The 18,283-nt window shown below is 38.3% G+C and overlaps 2 protein-coding genes across 11 annotated transcripts; one reads left to right on the top strand and one right to left on the bottom strand.

The window, feature by feature from the left end:
- The first annotated feature begins 5,272 nt into the window (after positions 1 to 5,272).
- Positions 5,273 to 17,943, top strand: LOC103709293 (pentatricopeptide repeat-containing protein At2g13600-like). 10 transcript variants are annotated; one of them, XM_039131728.1, is made up of 8 exons: positions 5,273 to 6,843; positions 7,711 to 12,944; positions 13,732 to 13,834; positions 13,927 to 14,073; positions 14,186 to 14,288; positions 15,054 to 16,850; positions 17,046 to 17,196; positions 17,422 to 17,943. In XM_039131728.1, the coding sequence occupies exon 2, from the start codon at positions 9,829 to 9,831 to the stop codon at positions 12,184 to 12,186; it is 2,358 nt and encodes a 785-aa protein (XP_038987656.1). In that variant the 5' UTR covers positions 5,273 to 6,843; positions 7,711 to 9,828; the 3' UTR covers positions 12,187 to 12,944; positions 13,732 to 13,834; positions 13,927 to 14,073; positions 14,186 to 14,288; positions 15,054 to 16,850; positions 17,046 to 17,196; positions 17,422 to 17,943. The 10 variants fall into 10 exon arrangements, with proteins under 10 accessions (XP_038987656.1, XP_038987653.1, XP_038987660.1 ...); XM_039131725.1 differs by lacking the exon at positions 5,273 to 6,843 and having other exon boundaries at positions 6,850 to 9,603; positions 9,767 to 12,944; XM_039131732.1 differs by lacking the exon at positions 5,273 to 6,843 and having other exon boundaries at positions 6,850 to 12,486; positions 12,628 to 12,944.
- Positions 12,943 to 16,789, bottom strand: LOC103709350 (polygalacturonase At1g48100). The gene is made up of 8 exons (XM_039131735.1): positions 16,457 to 16,789; positions 15,628 to 15,756; positions 15,213 to 15,380; positions 14,908 to 14,946; positions 14,573 to 14,780; positions 14,366 to 14,447; positions 14,160 to 14,268; positions 12,943 to 14,012 (listed from the first exon to the last, which is right to left on the bottom strand). The coding sequence occupies exons 1-8, from the start codon at positions 16,736 to 16,738 to the stop codon at positions 13,614 to 13,616; spliced, it is 1,416 nt and encodes a 471-aa protein (XP_038987663.1). The 5' UTR covers positions 16,739 to 16,789; the 3' UTR covers positions 12,943 to 13,613.
- Positions 17,944 to 18,283: the final 340 nt, after the last annotated feature.

The raw sequence follows: 18,283 nt of genomic DNA, 5'->3' as shown, positions 1-18,283 counted from the left end.
GGGCAGGCCAACCCTACTTGCAGGTGTATCAAAGTTCGGTAGGTCTTGCAAGCCTTTTTTTTGGGGGGGGCTTTTTATGTTTCAATTTCTCCGAGCTATACACGTCAATTCTCCAGCACCGCTCTATCATGGAGATATTGATCGAACGGTCCAAATCTTTTTATCAATCCTGGCCCTGTTCGAAAAACTGATGGATGTGATCGTTTTTCGAAGTTGAACGGGACGTTCGAACTGGTTCGGCTTACTAAATCCAGGTCGTCCCCGGCACTCAGACGCCGAAACCGAAGCCCATAAAATATCTCCGACGGAACCGATAGAAGAATCCTCGGCCGTCCGGCGTCTATAGCTTCCCGTGTTCCGGCCCGATTCCAATTCTTCGCCCCTCCCTCGAACCCATATGGGTTGGCCTTGGATTCCCCACAGCTCGCTGGGTTTAAGCTTCTAAGCTGGTGGATTTTGTCTTCTACGGAGAGAGGGGGTAGGTAGGGGAAGAAAACTAGCTCATGGCTGTGGCGACTGGGCCTTCGTCCTCCTTCGCTTGGCCTTCCATCTATCCCTCGTCTACTTATTTCCGTAAGAATCTGAAGGCAAGTAGCTTCTCGTCTTCTTTTCTTCGGTTTATTTGCAGTTCGTCTGAATATATTCTTTTTTCTGATTATAAAACCGCCTCGAATCTGATCGTCGTTTAAAGTTTGAGATGAACTGTAGAAAAGCTTTACACGGTGCAACAGAAAAAAAAAGAGGAAAAAGAGGAGGAGGAGGAGGAGGAATGATTGGAGCGATAGCAAGATGAAAAGAAGAAGATTAATATAAAGAAAAGAAATATAGAAGAATTTAAAACAGAGAGAGAAGAATATGAGAAAGAATAAGAGGAAAAGGGAAGGAGAATTGAAGCGTTCCTTTTTTTTTTCTCACTAATACTCTTTGTACAAATTCCGAGAACTCAGATTAGTGTCCCGTTGATTAGATTTAAAACCTAGTTGCTGCCTGAAATCCTGTACAATAGTATTAAAAAGAAAATTATTGACTCAAATAAGGACCCTTAACCAGGAAACAGATAACTGATTAATAACTACCAATACAAGGACTGGTCAGCCATCTAGAAGATTGGATAAAATCTAATAAAGAGGCGAATTTTGTGACTTTGGCTCAAAATAAGGTATACTGAAGCTCCTTTGGTTGGCCTTTGCTTGCAGATAAAATCCAAGCCTTTAATAATTAATAATTTTGATAATGACATGAGTAGTGATTTCAGGCGTTATTCACCATTCCGGAGCAATTAAATCAAATTATGAGATTCTTGTGGTTTGTGAAGGATCGTAGGGTCAATCCTTAGCTGATCTTGAAGAAGCAAACTTGAACTGAATCAGGAAACAAATGATATCCTCCAATTTAGAACAACTTGCATTTCTGGAAAGCTAAGGTATAAGTGTCTGGTCTCGAAATTGGAGGTATCCACTTTGCTTCATGCTTAAAAACATTTTGCATAAGATTGTACCTTTGAATTTGCTAGTCTAGTATGCGAGTCTGCGACGTGGGGTAGAATTGTGTAAGATTCTGGCTACTAAAAAGGTCTATCTTTTGAAGTTATTTTCCTTTTGATCTAAATATTTGCAGCTTTAACCAATATTTATATTAAAATATATTCCAATGCTCTGCATTCTTCTACTCATTCAATTTCTACGCACTGCAATTGTTGCTAATTTATCGCAATTCTGTCATGTGCTCAACTTGTCTGCTGTTCTTCTATAAATTATGCTCTGTACGACTGGAGTAACATTGGTTTGAATGTCTTTCAGTTGGCAACATTGGGATATTCTAATGGGCAAAAATATGGGATGGTGCAACAAAATGATGTTAAAGGTGTCATTCTCAATCTGCTGTGATCTATAAGATGCTAGGAAAATTTTGTATCTGAGACTTTCTCCAAGTTTTGATGAGTTTTTATTGTGTTTGTGCAGTTTATGGGGGAAAATCACTCCAGATTTTACAAAGATCCACTAAGTCAAAGAAGGGGTTTCTACTAAGGCGATTAATATCTTTTGCTACTTTTGAAGGACAGTCATCATTCACTGAGCTTGATTTGGATACTTCAGAGTCAGATATGTTGGTTTCTGAAAATGACTCTTTAAGAACCAGTCCATCTCATCTTACCATAAGAACTGGAGGAAAACCAGGGTTTATCTCATTCCATGGTATTCCTTACCAAAGGAGAGATGAAACTTTTGGATCTAGTCCAAGCAAGGAAACATACAAGTTTTTCTGGTTTATCGGTCCAACTGTCTTAGTAGTGTTCTTGGTTTTTCCATCACTCTACTTACGGAAAATACTTTCTGCCATATTTGAGGACTCTCTATTAACAGGTACTATCCTTATCTGATTTCTGAGTTACAGTTTTTCTTATATTATTGATGTTGCATTTACGTTTATTTGTTTTTGAAATAAGTTAGTTTTACACATCATTTGGTTTTCTGTTTGGTAAGTGTATCATTATGTAAATGTCTATGAAGAAATAAAGATGTGTTATTTGTGCCAAGGAAACAGATGACTGTGATGCTACCCACGATGTCAATGGAATCTCTTAAATTTTGTGAAATAAGTTTGGGATATTTGATCCAACTAGGTCATTAATGATTTGACAAAAAAATGATGAGATTAGGGTTGTGTTTCCCATGAAAGCATGGGATATCATGAATTTAAAGCAACTAAAAGTGAGAAATGCATGAGGCATTCAGTAGAAGTGTCAATGAGGTTAGGGTCTGTTAGGAAAATTGAACTTGTTGGTCTAAATGATATCCTAGGTAGATGTGAATGAAAAGGACCCGCAACATTCAAGAAGGCTAGCTTCCATATTGTTGTTTAAAGTTGAACAATTTACAAAAAGAACCAAGAACCTTATTAATAGGAATCACTGTAAACATCAGGGTATGATTCGTTAAAAATCAACCTGTTAAAACTGGCTATCAACTTGATGTCCACCCTTTTAATTGGTGCTATGTTTCCATCCTAGGCATTTATGAGCAAAGGAGTTGCCATAAAACTTAGAGAGGTAGTGGGTATTTAGGGAGCCTGTGTTGAATTCCCTGCCTAAGCTTGTACAACCAGGAAGTTAGCTTTAGGCTGCCTTTGGTTGTGGTATATGTTTAGCCCAAGATAAGGCTAAAGTGATGAACAAAATAGGGGCTCAAATGGAGGAATAATGAGGAATGAGGAAGAAGTCTATTCCACTTAGGATAATTCTATTATGTTTTGAAGGGATAAATAGGCAAAAATAATCTTAAAAATGCTAATTCTGCCAAAAAGTAATGGTGTTTGGCAGGATAGGAGGGAATAAACAGGAAAAAATGAGTTGTGCCTGAAGTTGTTTGGGTTTAACCACAACCAAATACAGCTTTAAGATTTTTCCAACTTATAAAGTCCCTAGATGGAAGAGGAAGAAGACACTGCTTAATTTAGGGAGTTGCCCATATCCTTAAGGCACAAACTATAAGCTAAATAGTCAGATTGAGTTAGATTTTGAAAGCTAAACTCCTCAAAGTGTGTTGAGCTTGCAACTATATTTTGTAGCAAAAGGGGGGGGGGGGGGATGTAGCAAAGGGTTTTATTTTGGTTTTTAAAGGTGTCTTGTGATTTTGAATTTTGAGGATGTATAATTTGTGAACAAACAACTACCCAGGAGTCAACAGTGTGATTAAATGGCTGTATAGAATTAAACTGACCATAGTAGAAACTTAGGGTAACTAAGAGACTTTATTTGCATGGACATCAAAATTCCACTTTCAACTTTTTTTATGTGAGAAGCAATTATTGTTGTCCTTTTGCATTAGAGGGTGAAGGAATCAAACAGTTGTTATTTTGCTTGTCCTATCATATGAAATTTTAATTTTGATGCCTTGGTTTTATGCTATGATATAAGGTGCGCAATGTGGTGGTCTAAAATGGAGGACTTAGTGCCTTGTAAAACAAATTTTTTGCCATAAAATCTGGAATTAAACCATGAGATGAAATGTTCATTATCTAAACAAATTGGTATAGGTAGTACATTTCTGAAACACAAGTTGACTAATTAGATAATTATACATGATGGATTTCCTTATTTGTACAACCAACTGATGTAAAGATAACCAATAAGAACTCTGCTTTCAGGATAAAAGTTGAAACAACAGATGAAAGGAATAACTTCCTTTTCTAAAAAGATATTTCTAAGAAGAAACGATAATCAGACCCCTTTTTGGTTGAACCCAACTTGTGCTTCTTTCTTTCTCTTTTTTGGCTGAGCTTGTCTTCTTGTGTTAGTTAAGTCAGAGTTCTATTATATCACAAAGTAAATTACTCATTTGAAAGTTTATCGTAAGACTTGATGTGCTTCACCATGATTCCATCTCAATTATGCTCTTGCTTGTACAATTTTCTGACTGTATGTAACTTGAAATTTCTGGCTTCTGGGTTCTATATGCTAAAAATTTAACTTCATGTTAATAATCATCAACGAGGTTGAGATTTTTCTGTTGTTATTGTTACATGATACATCTATTGCTGTAAATGTCGCTTGCAAAAAATTACTTGGTGTATATAACTTAACCATGTGAAACTTTTCCATGCTTTTTCTGGATTTATCAAGTTATTAATCATGTTAAACCTTGTTCATTTTTCATGTGCAGATTTTCTTATACTATTCTTTACAGAAGCTCTTTTTTATAGTGGCGTTGCAATTTTTGTCATGCTAGTTGATCTTGTCTGGAGACCTGTACAGCAATTAGCACCTCAAAATAATTATTGGCCAAAAACCCAGTATGGTCTTCGTGTGTCATCTGTTGTAACTTTGGCTCTGAGCCTGATAATTCCTCTTCTAACGATGGGCATGGTTTGGCCATGGACTGGGCCAGCAGCTTCAGCTACTCTTGCACCATATCTAGTAGGAACTGTTGTACAGTTTGCTTTCGAGCAGTATGCACGTTATCAAAAGTCGCCTGCTTGGCCGGTTATTCCTGTCATCTTCCAGGTGAGTACTTTGTTACCCAAGTAGCTGTGGATATGATAGTGATCCTGATGTCATGAGGTATTTCAGTGGAGAAGATGGTTGCTGAAAATTGCTATCTGAAAAAAATGTGGGATAAGATGTAAAATGATTATTGCTCATAACTTATTTATTTATTTATTTTGGAGTGGAAATACTAGAAACTATAGGTTTAAAAATGGTTCTCAATTTTAACTTAACATGTCGAATTTGTTAGATAACACAAAGGAGCAACACCATACCAGTTGAAGTAAATTGAAATATCTGAACCTACGAACTAGATGTGCTGGGACTGTTGGGCTTGGGCCTTTGTTTCTGTTGCATGATGTGCTTGGGCTCATGTCTCGATCTGAGCTGACTGATTGACAATCATATGAATGCCATCCTTAGTCAAGAGAGGAGGGGACAGGGGAGTCTTGTTGGTGCTGCTACAGATTAAAGATGTTGAATATTGTCATGGGACTAGGAGATCTTGGAATTAATCTGGTAATAGATGATTTTGGTGGATTAGGGTCTCTTTGTAAAGAAGGCTTTTGATGTTGCTACTCATGTCAATAGTATGATGATCTATGTTGTCTTCTATGTAAGGAGGATCAGGAAAGGCCTTTCATTCTCCTCTCTAGATATATGATTTAATTGTCAGCTTGGTGTCTTTTTATCTTCATTTCAAGTCAAGGGAGTCGGATGGCAACCGGCAAAGACTACACAGAAGTCATGAAGAGGTGTATTGTAGGAAAGCATATTGTATGCATGCATGGCATATGTACTTGTTAATTTGGATGACACTCCTTGGCAGATCTAATTATTTTGTATTTTCTGTCTCTCTTGCAAGACACTGATTGATTTTAATTACTTCGTCACTGTTTTCTGCTTTTAATACAACTAAAGTGACAAGTTTGGCAGTGAATTCTCGTATTATGTTAGCATTTTATCATTTGAAAATACTTTTTTTAATTGCTAACATGTGAATCTGTCCAAATGATACATCTAACATCTTAAACATTATACTAGAAAATAAGTTTTGTAATTTATCTTGACTTATTCTTTGTTCATTTATATAACTTATTTCCTTAATTTTAATTGACTTGTGGACTTTCTTCCTTCATACTGTGAGTCATTATCGATAAAATTGGAGTTAAAACCACTAAAACCATTTGCAGAAATGGAAACTCATTTGATCCAGAGGAAACTGAAACAGTGTTTGCAAAACTTGCTTCAGCTTTTTGATAAAGTGTGAAGTATTGTAGTCCATTCATCTTGATAGTCACTTGGTATGGCTCCAAGTTATACCGCGTTGTGGAAGATAATAACTAAAATTAATTATTTTTGGTTGTAACCTATTGATTTCAAGGGACTTAAGGAACCTTGTGCCAGGAAATCTTCATCGAATACAAGGCACTTTGGCTGCATGAAATGTTCAAATATCAACAGCAGTAGTAATATGGACTTGTTGATTTGGCCTATAATATGGTAGTTTTTTTTTTTTTTTTTGTAAAAATAGAAAAGGGTACTTTTTCCTTGAACTTAACCATCATGTCTTTGTGCCTTTCCCTTGAACTTAACTATCAAGCCTTCTCTCACTAACATAGGACCAACTCAATAGAATAAATCTTGATCAGGTGAACTCTGACTGTGCTGTTAACCTCTAAAATTGTGATCTTTTTGGTCAATGCAACTTTTAGAAATAGATCGGTCGGACATGCCAGATGGTAGGTGCGAGACCTAACCTGTTCTGGTTACAATTGCATACATCACAATCTCATGCGACCAGGGAGCAAATGATCCAATCTACTTGGAATGGAAGAGTAAACAAGCCACTACTTGATGTAAGAAACTTGTTTTAGATATATTATATGCCAAAGAACCAAACTGAAGTGCACAATTCAAGAATATCTCTTGCTATTGTTTTTTGAAGTTGTAAATATGATGGTGGTATTTACCAACCATGTTTTACGCTGGTGTCTAATTAATTTTGAGAAACACAAAGTTAGAGCTTAGTCAATAACATCAGAGATTATGATTTCAGTAATGTCAATACAATTGGAAACTGCAAGTAGTAATTCAAAAATCAGGAATTATATCTAATAAACTGGGAGTTGTGTGACATCATCTTTTTGATTCTTGAATGCACTATGCAAAGATGAAGAATTCTTCATCCTGTTCAAAGGCAAAAATATTGAAGTTATTTCAATGACCGTTGTGTAGGCCATTCCATATGAGAACTTACTCAATCACACTTGAGCTAGTTTCCAGATGTTAAATTTCAGCCCATAATATGTAGCATGATAATACTCTCTAGCTCTTGCCATTATAATGAAAATTTCTTTTAACACACACACAAAAACCAACTTGTTTATAATTTAAATAGAAATCTTTTAAATTTTGAAAAAAAAAATCTGCCTATAAGTTACAATTTATTGTGAATATATGAGGAGTTTTCTTTCTTTCTTTCATTACTGCTAGTGGGCCTTATAGACGTATACATACTCATCTATGTCTATTGACCGTCCTTAAGTTACTTGAATTTCACACTACTAGTACTTATATCTGATTTAGTTAATTGAGAATTACTTCTGAGTACTGAAAAAATGTTATTATGATTGTAGTTCTTGAACAAGGAGGAGATTTCCAGTCAATTATCATTAATTCTTGAATGTGAAACACTTACAGGATATACTTTTGAATTCCTTCAGGTATATAGATTACATCAATTGAACAGAGCAGCTCAGCTGGTGACAGCACTCTCCTTTTCAGTGAGAGGAGCTGAGATAACATCTCAAACATTGGCTATAAGCAACTCTTTGGGGACTCTATTGATCGTTCTCCAAATCCTTGGAGTCATCTGCATCTGGTCACTTTCGAGCTTCCTCATGAGGTTCCTTCCTTCTTCCCAAGCCATACCCGAGTCTTAATCCTACTGTAAGGTTCATGAGCTTCCCTCATAGTAGACAATGCATTTTGTTTGCACTGCAAAAAGTTATCTTGCCTCTTGGGTTGGCGATATGACACAAAGATTCATTGCAGTATGCATGGAAGCTGATGGTTATAAAATTCCATTTAAGACTAGTTGCGATGCTTTAAATGCGGAGAGGAAGTTTGAAACTGCAAATGTACCTACTGTCACTGGCTTACAATGGCATTGTTGATCAAAAATCTTAGGGTCCAATCCTTGATGTATGTGCGGAGATGTGAAGTCATGGGGGAAGAGAGAATAGTTAAAAATTATGGCTGACTGGATTATGCAACCGTTCTTGTGCTTCTTCATCTTCCTTCTGGATGGAACATGCTATAAGCTTTCTTGAACATGTTAATAGTTCAAAGCCAAACTAGTGGTTTTACTCTTTTGCACCCAAGCCTTCTAATGGCTGAAAGAATTGCACTGAGAAAGTTTATTTCTTTCTAACATGCTGTACTTTGTGTGTACTGTGTATTTCTAGAACTAGCAAGACTTTTGGTGTAAAGCTGTCAGCTTCCCAAAAATTAGTTTGGCTTAAATATGAATCACGTTTCTACCTGCACTCATTCCTTCAACAGTATGGCAAAGAAGTGGTGAAAAAAGTGGGAGCTCAAGTTCTCTTACATAAATGAGCATCTTCTATGCTAATGTAAAGATTGTTTATTGCTTTGTATAATTCCAGTTTAATCAGACAGATGTCTCACAAGCAGAGCTGTTTACTTTAATGAAGTTTCTTTTAGTGAACCCAATCTGTTTCTATTGCTTGTCATTCTAGCTAAAAATGATAACAAGGAGACTTCTGGAGCTTCTCTCTTGTATATTTCCAGAATGTCTGAAAGGGGAGTTTGATCTCTCTTCATCCGCACCCATGTAATCAATTTAACTAGATACCATTGTGCACTTTGGCTTCTTCTGTGGTGTTCATGGTTGGGGTTGGTTCTGTAAGCTGCTGCCACGTTCAAACAATCAAGATGGTTGTTTTACCACTGTAATGTGGTGCTTTTTATGAAGGCTACTGCAGCTTTCCCATGCTTGTCAAAAATGCTAGGTACTGAGTTTTTTGAAATCCCATACTTCTTAACCTAAGTCAGATAATATTATAATTAGTTTCTTGTTGGTAAATGGAAACTTGGATGTTTGTAAGGATGAAGGTTTGTCATTTCGGTACTGCCCTTCTATTATAGTATTGGTACACGGTACAGTATGAGATAGCAAGATATATTAAAAAGTATAAAATTATGTATCAATTTGGTATTGGTATAGTACTGACCGGTACAGTAAATTTTGATAAGAATGAATAAATGTGATCGAAGAAAAGGATCCTTGGACAAAGGATCTCATAGGAGCATGGCTAATTGTCATTAAATACTTTTTCCAATGATGATGATGGGGTTGTTTTTTTTTTCCCTTTTTTTTTTGGGACTGCCTGTAATATGGCTCTCCCTTAAAGTAGGTCTTTTCCCCTCCACAGCTGATCTTTCTACAGAGTTCCAGTGATATCCAGTTGATAGAATGGTTCGGCATTGGTGATTAGAGGGCGGAAGCTGGTTATCACTTACCTGTTGGTCACATGAAGGGACATTCTAATGGAGTATGCATCATACCTAGTTAGCTTTAAGATTCGAGTAAGGTAAGGAAGATATCATTACAGATCATTGTTGATACTTAGATCTCTCTCTCTCTCTCTCTCTCTCTCTCTCTCACACACACACACACACACACACACACACCCACCTTCTCTTTTAGTTAGAAATTATTTTTTTTGTACTGAAAGTAAAGAGCAACCTCTGCAGTTAGCCGATACCAAAAGACTCGATGTAAATAGAGGCGGCATCAGTCGCAACTCGAACAGAAGATGCATGAGGAATTGCGTGCAACCGGAACAAAGCGAGTCCTACGGTCATTTTGCCGCGATTCCCTCAAGAGGTGGAGGGAGGACCGCAGCTCCCCGCCGAACCCGTTCCGCTCCCTCCATTTCTCCTCTTCGACTTCGACCACCAAATTCTCCCCCGTCCTCAAGTCCCTCAAGAAGAAGCTAGCCGTTGGGGCCCTCCCAGCCATCCACCGAACAGCCAAAGCCTTCAAATCCTACGCCGAGACCTGCGCCTCCCTCCTCCGCCAATGCGCCGACCACCATCCCCTTGCCCTCGGCCCGGCCCTCCACGCCCACACCATCAAGTCCGGCATGTCCGCGGACCGCTCCATCTCCACCAAGCTCTTGACCATGTACTCCAACTGGGGCTGGCTCGATGACCGCGACCGGGTCTTCGGAGAGGCCGACGGCTTCGATCTCTTCTCCTGGAACTACATGATCGCCGCCTATGCTCGGCGTGGCGATCTCGATGCTGCACGCCACCTCTTTGACAGAATGCCCGAGAGGAACGTCGTCACGTGGACCGTTATGGTCGACGGCCACATGAAGTGCGGGAAGGTCCGAGAGTCGATCGAGTATTTTGAGAGGAATCCGTTCAGGACCGTGATCTCGTGGACTGCGATGATGAGTGGCTTCGTCCAGAATGGGCTGTATTTTGAAGCTCTGGTGATCTTCCACAGGATGCTCGAATCCGGGTTGATGCCAAACGAGGTAACTTTTACCTCCGTGGTTAGATCTTGCATTGGTGCAGGTGAATTTGACTTGGGGAGGAGCATCGTGGGGCTGATTATTAAGACTAATTTTGAGCGGAATCTTTCGGTGTGTAATTCCTTGATTACTTTGTATCTCAGGATGGGCGATGTGGATTTGGCAAGGAGAGTTTTTGATGAAATGGAGGAAAGGGATGTTGTCTCATGGACTGTACTCCTTGATGTGTATGCAGAGATTGGAGACCTGGTGGAAGCCCATCGGATCTTTGATGAGATGCCTGAAAGGAATGAGGTTTCTTGGAGCACAATGATTGCAAGATATAGCCAGAATGGTGAAGCCTTGGAGGCATTAAGGATGTTCTATCACATGCTTCGTGATGGTTACAGGCCGAATGTCTCCTGTTTTTCTAGTGCACTTAGTGCTTCGGCGAACCTTGAGAACTTGCTGTTTGGGTCTAATGTCCATTGCCATGCTATAAAGATCGGGTTTGACAGTGATGTTTATGTTGCTAGTTCTTTGATCGACATGTATTTCAAATGTGGGAAGCTTATAGATGGGCGTCAGCTGTTTGGCTTGCTTCCAGAGAAGAACACAGCATGCTGGAATTCCATGATTGCTGGTTTTTGCTACAATGGAAAAGTGGAAGAAGCTGAGGAACTTTTCAAGAACATGCCAGCAAAAAATGTGGTCTCTTGGAATGCGATAATTTCTGGTTATGCACAAAATGAGCATTATAATAAGGTGTTGCAGACCTTTGATGACATGTTAATGTCTGGGCAAATGCCGAGCCAGATGACCTTTTCCAGTGTTCTTCATGCTTGTGCTAATCTGCCTTCACTAGAGAAAGGCAAAAACCTTCATTCCAAGATTGCAAAACTTGGAATTCAGGATGAAGTTTTCATGGGAACTGCACTTACTGATATGTATGCTAAATCTGGAGATATAGAGAGCTCTAAGAAAGTGTTCTGTAGGATGCCTGAAAAGAATGAGATCTCTTGGACTGCCATGATACAGGGGCTTGCCGATAATGGTTTTGCAGAGGAGTCTATAAGCTTATTTGAGGAAATGAAAGAAACAGCAATAGTTCCAACTGAAGCTATCATCTTATCTATTCTTTGCGCTTGTTCACATTGTGGGTTGGTAGATAAAGGGTTCCATTATTTTGAATCAATGAAAAAGGTATATGGCATAATGCCCAAAGAGAAACACTACACTTGCATGGTTGATTTATTAGCTCGAGCTGGGCATCTGAGAGAGGCTGAGGAATTGATAAGCAAGATGCCAGTTCAACCTGAAGCTAATTCATGGGCAGCTTTATTGAGTGCTTGTAGCACTTATGGAGATGAGGAGATAGGGGAGAGAGCTGCTAAGAAGTTATGTGAGTTGGAGAAGAGCAATTCAGCGGGGTATGTCTTGCTTGCAAATTTGTATGCATCCTGCAGGAGGTGGAAAGATGTAGCCAAGGTGAGGACACTGATGAAAAGGACTGGGTTGAAGAAAGGTGGAGGATGTAGCTGGATTCAGATAAGAGATCAATTTCACACTTTCTTTTCTTGGGATGTAAAACACCAAAAGTCATCAGAGATTTATGGGGTTTTGCAACTCTTAACATCAGAAATGATGGCTTAATGGTTACAGATATACAGGCTTCAGATGGAGTATAGGTTGATAACATAAGAAGTGGATTTTTCTCAGGCTATCAAATTGAATCTTTGGCTCTTTCTGAGAATCAAATCCAGAATTCTCTAGATGATGATCTTCTGTCAGACAAGATGAAGAGCAGCCAACATTCCAATATTTGGTGCATTTTTAGGGGTAAAAAAGAGCAAGTCAGTAAAAAACAAATTGTGCCATTTGATTAAAATGAAGAGCTGGAGTAGACAGAAAATTTTATGAGAAGTTGAAGCTAGCTTCACTCGGATACTCAAGGTACTGAAGAGTGGAAATCTTGAGTTTTAAAGCTTCTTTTCATGACAGTTTCATGCTTTCAAAGAGGTTTTGTATATTATACATTGAACTGTGGGTCAAATGATATAGCATGGACTGATTCTCTTCACATCTGTTTATCAGAATGCACAAACTGTGACGGTCTCCAAAGTTGGTGCATTCTTATGATGAGTTTGGAGTTTTATGTATATCAGTGGAAGTTCACTTCTGCAGAATTTGGGCCAAGTTCCATTCAGGTCCATGACTACAGGCAGTTATCCATATGAGCACTCACTAGAACCCAATGCTTTGTACTTAAGCTAAAGTCAGTAAGTTGTGAATTTTGCCCAAAACCAATTGGAATAACAGGATTTTGGACCACGATCCTTCCATTGGATTTGAAGTAGGAGCTTAAGAAGGCATCTTTTGAATTTCATATGGGATTTATGAAGGATAGGCTGGTAAGCTGATTTGCCATGGCTAGAGCTGGTTGTGATACTTGTTCTTCTATACACTATATATATGATATTTATCACATAAGACTTGGTTGTTATTTTTGGTATCATATCCATTCTTATTTGAAACTACACAACCAATCAAAAATAAAAGGGGAACCAAATGATAATGCTTCTTATGTTTTGTACTATGTTTAGCAGTATCACTACTGTCATGCTCAATGCTATGGTCATCTCAAGACCATTATCTTCCTGCATCTTTTTACATTTCACCAATTTGAATGGTGCACTTGGGTTGGAGAACTTCATGATAAACTGATTAGCTGCACCTAATAAGATAGTTATCTACGTTATTGAAGAGTTATAGCTCAAAAGCTACCCTGCAAACAATTTACAATGAGATGCAGTGCAAATTCTTGATTTTAGAGGGTAACAATAATGGTCAGAAAACTACATATAGTTCAATGAAAAGAAGAAGAAGATGGTGATGTTGATGATGAGTTTTGATTAGTATTACATAATCCCTCCTTCTCTGGAATTTAAATTTTGAATCAGTCACTGCTTATCTCAACACATCAGAAAAGCCATCACCTTCTTACTGTCAAAAATTCAGAAGGGAAGCACATGACAACAACATAGTAGCTCTAGAAATTGAATAACCATATAATGCTCTTCCTAGCAAGTGTGATTAGATGACTTTATTAGGGCCTTGATGGGCCTACTGCTCCTTTGTAAGCAACCAATGCTTAAAGGTTCAAGGGTACCTTGTGACTCCCCATATGACTTCCAGCAGAAGGCCTCCTGCCGAACTCGAGATGCATTAACTGGTGATAGCCGGATATCGGTCAATTTGATTCCAGTGCATGGACTGCTATCACTGCAGGCAAGATGCATAGGTTGGTATGAATATGTCCCAGTTATCCTTTTGTACATGACTCCTGAAACAGCCACAGCATTAGTCTTGTTCTTGCATGCCCTTTTGTTGCAGTAGTACTGATCAATCACAACTGGGATCTCAACATTGGAGACTCGAACATTCGAAAATGTGACATTCCTGGCAGATCCTAGACCTCCCTGTGATGAAAGTTTAGGAGTTACAAATCAACTATTTTTGTAACATTTCTTAAATCACAAGGTAAGATTGCATTGCTCTTTTTGATGTACACATTTTGTATTTACTGTACATCTAAATCAATTTTTAAATGTCTTCTTAGTATTTACCTGCCATGTTTTGATCCTTACTCCAGACAGAGCATTTTGCACATTGATGCTATCAACAGTGACGTTGGAGACACAGGCTAGGCTATTGCCTTTCCCAAGTCCTCCTAAGCTGCCATAGTTTCAGGATAGGTTAGTATAATTATCATTTGGAGAAAATTCTTAAACAATCAGATACATTTTTCTTTTGAGTCTTTTTTGTCCTTGACCTGATCCCATGGCCTGGGTTGCAGTTGATATGGTGTACGCGAATGTTTGAGCATCCAGTTTGTATCGATACACAATCATCACCTGGAAATGTATTAAGGAGCACAATATTTAAATTGTTTATATGGCTGGCTTTAAAAACCTGGAAAATGTAGGGTTGTTGAAATCCACTTGGATGAGCCACCCAGATGTAGATCAGCCAGTCTTACCACATCCAATGTTGGAATGCTTAATTTCAACATCTTGTGTGTTTTGAAGGTGAATGCCGTCAGTGTTAGGGCTATTTTTGGGAGAAGAGATGGTGATGTTTTTTACTGTGATACCCTGAGAGCTATCAAACTTCAGGTGGCATTGAGGGCTATTGATGATTTGGATACCGCGAACTGTCACATTGTAGCTCTTGTAGAATCTCACAACCTAAAAGAAAAAAAAATATTGATTTTTTATCTTATTTTTTTCCTACTTAGAAACATCTGTCTGCCCACTGTTAGAAACAAAGAAACAAAATGCTAGAGCATATTTAAGAGTGAGAAAGATTTAATACAGTTGGTCTCATCTTAGGGGACTGATGTTTGATTTCTTTCTGCAAGAAATGAAATTCACTCATTTTAGCCCCATATTTAATCTCTGTAAAGAAATATATAGAATAATTGTGTGTGTTTATGTGGATGTAATTCGTGTATGTTACAGGTGTGTGCATGCACGTAAAGATGATAATCTTCATCCAAGCTGTGTGTGCATGCATGTTCATGTTTGGGTGGATGCATGTTACTGTGCTTGTGCATGCATACATTTATGCTTGTGTGTGCATGTGCACATGCGTGCAAAGATGGTAAGTCTTTATCTGACCTGTGTGTGTCGGCTTTGAGAGAAATTCCAGAATGTAAATCCTTGACCATCAAATGTGCCAGTTCCTTGGATGGTGAAATCATTAAGCCACTTCAAGTTCACCCATTGGAAGAGATTTGATTTGGGCCAGGCAGCCACACCAGAAGGTGCTATGATATCCCCATCTATCTGTAAGTACAGCATCATACTAGCCTTTTTTATTTGTTTTAAGCATTCCCTTTTGTTACTTTCAGTTTCAAAACTGCACAAAATTTGAATATAAGAGGACCACCCTAACTTCAGTGAAGTTTTCCTTTCCCTTTTTCTTTCTTTTTTTTTTTTAAATTCTATAGGAGGATGAAAGAATGAATGACAAAGTTAGCAAAATCACAAAGAAGGGAATATTTTTGGCCAGAAAATCAGTGTTATTAGAGACCTGGAGGGTTAGGTGAGGCTTGCAAGGGCCTTGGAGAGTGACTGGTTTGATGAAAAATCTGAACTCTGATGGAAGCTTCACAGTTGCTCCAGGAATCAAGCAAGCAGCTTTCCATGCTGATTTAAGTGCCTGTCCATACATACCTAGTATTACCATCTCACTGTAATTAAGTAAAACCAGTACACGTACTGCCCATAATATTAGTTGTTGAACCATTGGAACTCAATATAAAATAACTGTTAACTGGATATATAAAAGCATGTTGAATAAACTTCTTCTCAAATATCAAGCAATTTTACTTTACACTAAGTATCATACAAATGAGGTAATCTTGAATAAAAGGTGATAGCTGAGAGAATAACTAGAGTTTTTTTCTTTAATCTGCTGAAAGCAAAGGTTTGAATTGTGGGTGTAATGAAAGACTTGTTCTGCATTCAGAAGTAGCAGATATTGATAGGTTGCATGATTAAGTGGGTAAATTGAGAAGAAAATGAAAGCTTGATTAGTAACAAAATGAAAACATAGAAGCCAACTAAAGTCATGCACAATATCCTTCTTATACTTGATAATATGGTTAAATGCATGTATTTCGGAAAATAGATGAATAATGAAACTTGTACATGATATAATCTTGAATGGAAAAAGCAGAGAGGATTATTGGAAAACCAGTGCTAAAAATAGCTTTAGAGTAAAAAAAAAGGAAAGGAATATCTTAAAATGATGAAAACTTCATACTGATGCACATTACACATACGTATACATACATACATATATATATATCATAAGAGTAATGAGAAGAAAAGGAAAAATCTTCAAGTGTTTTTTATACCTTGGAGTCATCAGAAATTCCATCTCCCATGGCTCCAAAAGACATGACATCAAAAATCTTTGAATGCGGCTTATAAAAACCATTATGGCGAGCTGAGGAAGTGGAAAAACTAGTAAAATGATCAAAATCATGGTCATATCCGCCATGTTTACTTCCTTCATGCTTGTGAACTCCGCTTTGCTTTCTGTGACTCGTCACTGCTAACAGCATAGGAAATGTATTAGAAATAGCCAACCAAAGAAGCAAATGAAAAGCAAGCGAGAGGCTTCTATTTGTCATCATCTCTGCAACTTATTGCTGCAGTTTTCAGTATATTCTCCTGCAGACTATCTTTAACTTGTCTCACCAAGTTGTTGCTGTTCTTGTACGGGTGGCTGAATGCTGTTTATAAAAGGTTAGATTACACAAATGCCCCTGATCTTATTCAAAACTCTAGATGCCATTTTATCTGTATGTTTATGAAATATTACTTGAAGAAGGGTGGAACTACTTAATTTGAGAATTAGTTTCAGCTAGGCATTGCTCATTGTCTTTTTGAGCAGCTAGTTGAAGGTTGTTTGTAACAAAAAGTGCTCCTTGTCTTACTCAGAATTGCAGATGCCGTTTCATCCAAGAATATTACAATAAGACCTTCACCGTCATTTAAATTTGGTCGAAGAAAGTTTATTTCACAACCTGATCAGAAGGGCTTCTGCTAATTAGCCATACTGCACCAAATTTTGTTGGAAATTTGCTGTCAGGTAAGTGATTCGAGCACAAAGTATTTGGTGGAAACAAGTATGTGCAAGAAAAGCTCTTTCGCTTTTCAGATGCTCATTCTTTTAGTGTAAAATGCTCAGCATGTATGGTCATGATATAAAGTCTCGCTGAATATTATGCCAATAAAGCTGTTCATTTTATTTTCATTTCTATTTTTAGTCCAAAAGATACATCCTAACATGCTACGTGTATGATGGAATTGCCAGATTTAATTATATACAAGGCTGGAGCACAAGTTTGAGAACTATTTGATTAGAGATTACTTCATGTCGTGTCATTAGCTCCTTTTCCCTTGCAACAAGGTCCAAAGCATGCTGCGATCCAAGAAAGGTGGCTTCGCAGAATCCAACACCTATACTATCTGAGCTTGCAGTGAAACTTAAAAATCCTTGCAGCCAAATAAATTCAAAGCGTTTGTGGAGGAGGGTGGGAAGTCTGGTGCTTTTCTTTTTCTTCTCTCGCATGCCGGCCAACTTTTTGTTTTTGGTCCGGTGTGTTAGTTTACAGATCATATGATCATCTCTTGGCTCGTCATTCTGGATAAAAGCAGGTGGTCCTTCCTCCAACCTCTTCATAGAAAACCATCTCCCGCAGATAACCCGTCACAATTTGTACCACCTTTGGATGTTCATTAAAGTACCACCTCAACTCTGCCAAACTCCACAAGCTCAAACTCTTCTTGTTCAAATATTCTTCAGCATCATATCATGCGGGCAACTTTGGACGTATGGCACCATGAGCATGAGCAGGTTCTCTTCTCTTTTAAATTTGGAGGATCCAACGGAGGGTGGTAAAGCCTCTGCGATCTAAAAGAAAAGCTGCCTTTTGTTGAGAATGTGGGTAGCACGTTCAGGAGATGGGGAGGGACAAAAGGAGAGGAAGGGGGCAAACGTATGCCCCAGTGACCTACTGTTCTTTTTTTTTTTTTGGACCTTTTTCGCTTTATATGGATGGGCAGAACGAAGATGGGATGCAGCTTTGTTCCTCGGCAGCACATGGGGCTGCGCTCGTGAGCGCCCGAGCGAGTGGTCCTGTATATAATATATTCGGGAGCTTTGTTTCTTCCTC

The sequence above is a fragment of the Phoenix dactylifera genome, chromosome 11, assembly GCF_009389715.1.
Source record: "Phoenix dactylifera cultivar Barhee BC4 chromosome 11, palm_55x_up_171113_PBpolish2nd_filt_p, whole genome shotgun sequence".
NCBI lineage: Eukaryota > Viridiplantae > Streptophyta > Magnoliopsida > Arecales > Arecaceae > Phoenix > Phoenix dactylifera.
The sequence above is the reverse complement of the archived record's forward strand: the minus strand, read 5'-3'. Positions and strand labels throughout refer to the sequence as shown.

Coding starts and splice junctions, on each gene's coding strand:
- LOC103709293 (XM_039131728.1), top strand. CDS start 9,829: ATGCATGAGGAATTGCGTGCAACCGGAACAAAGCGAGTCCTACGGTCA.
- LOC103709350 (XM_039131735.1), bottom strand. CDS start 16,738: ATGATGACAAATAGAAGCCTCTCGCTTGCTTTTCATTTGCTTCTTTGG. Junction 15,381..15,627: donor AGCCTCACCTAACCCTCCAG/GTCTCTAATAAC, acceptor CTGTACTTACAG/ATAGATGGGGATATCATAGC. Junction 14,448..14,572: donor GCATTCCAACATTGGATGTG/GTAAGACTGGCT, acceptor ATACATTTCCAG/GTGATGATTGTGTATCGATA.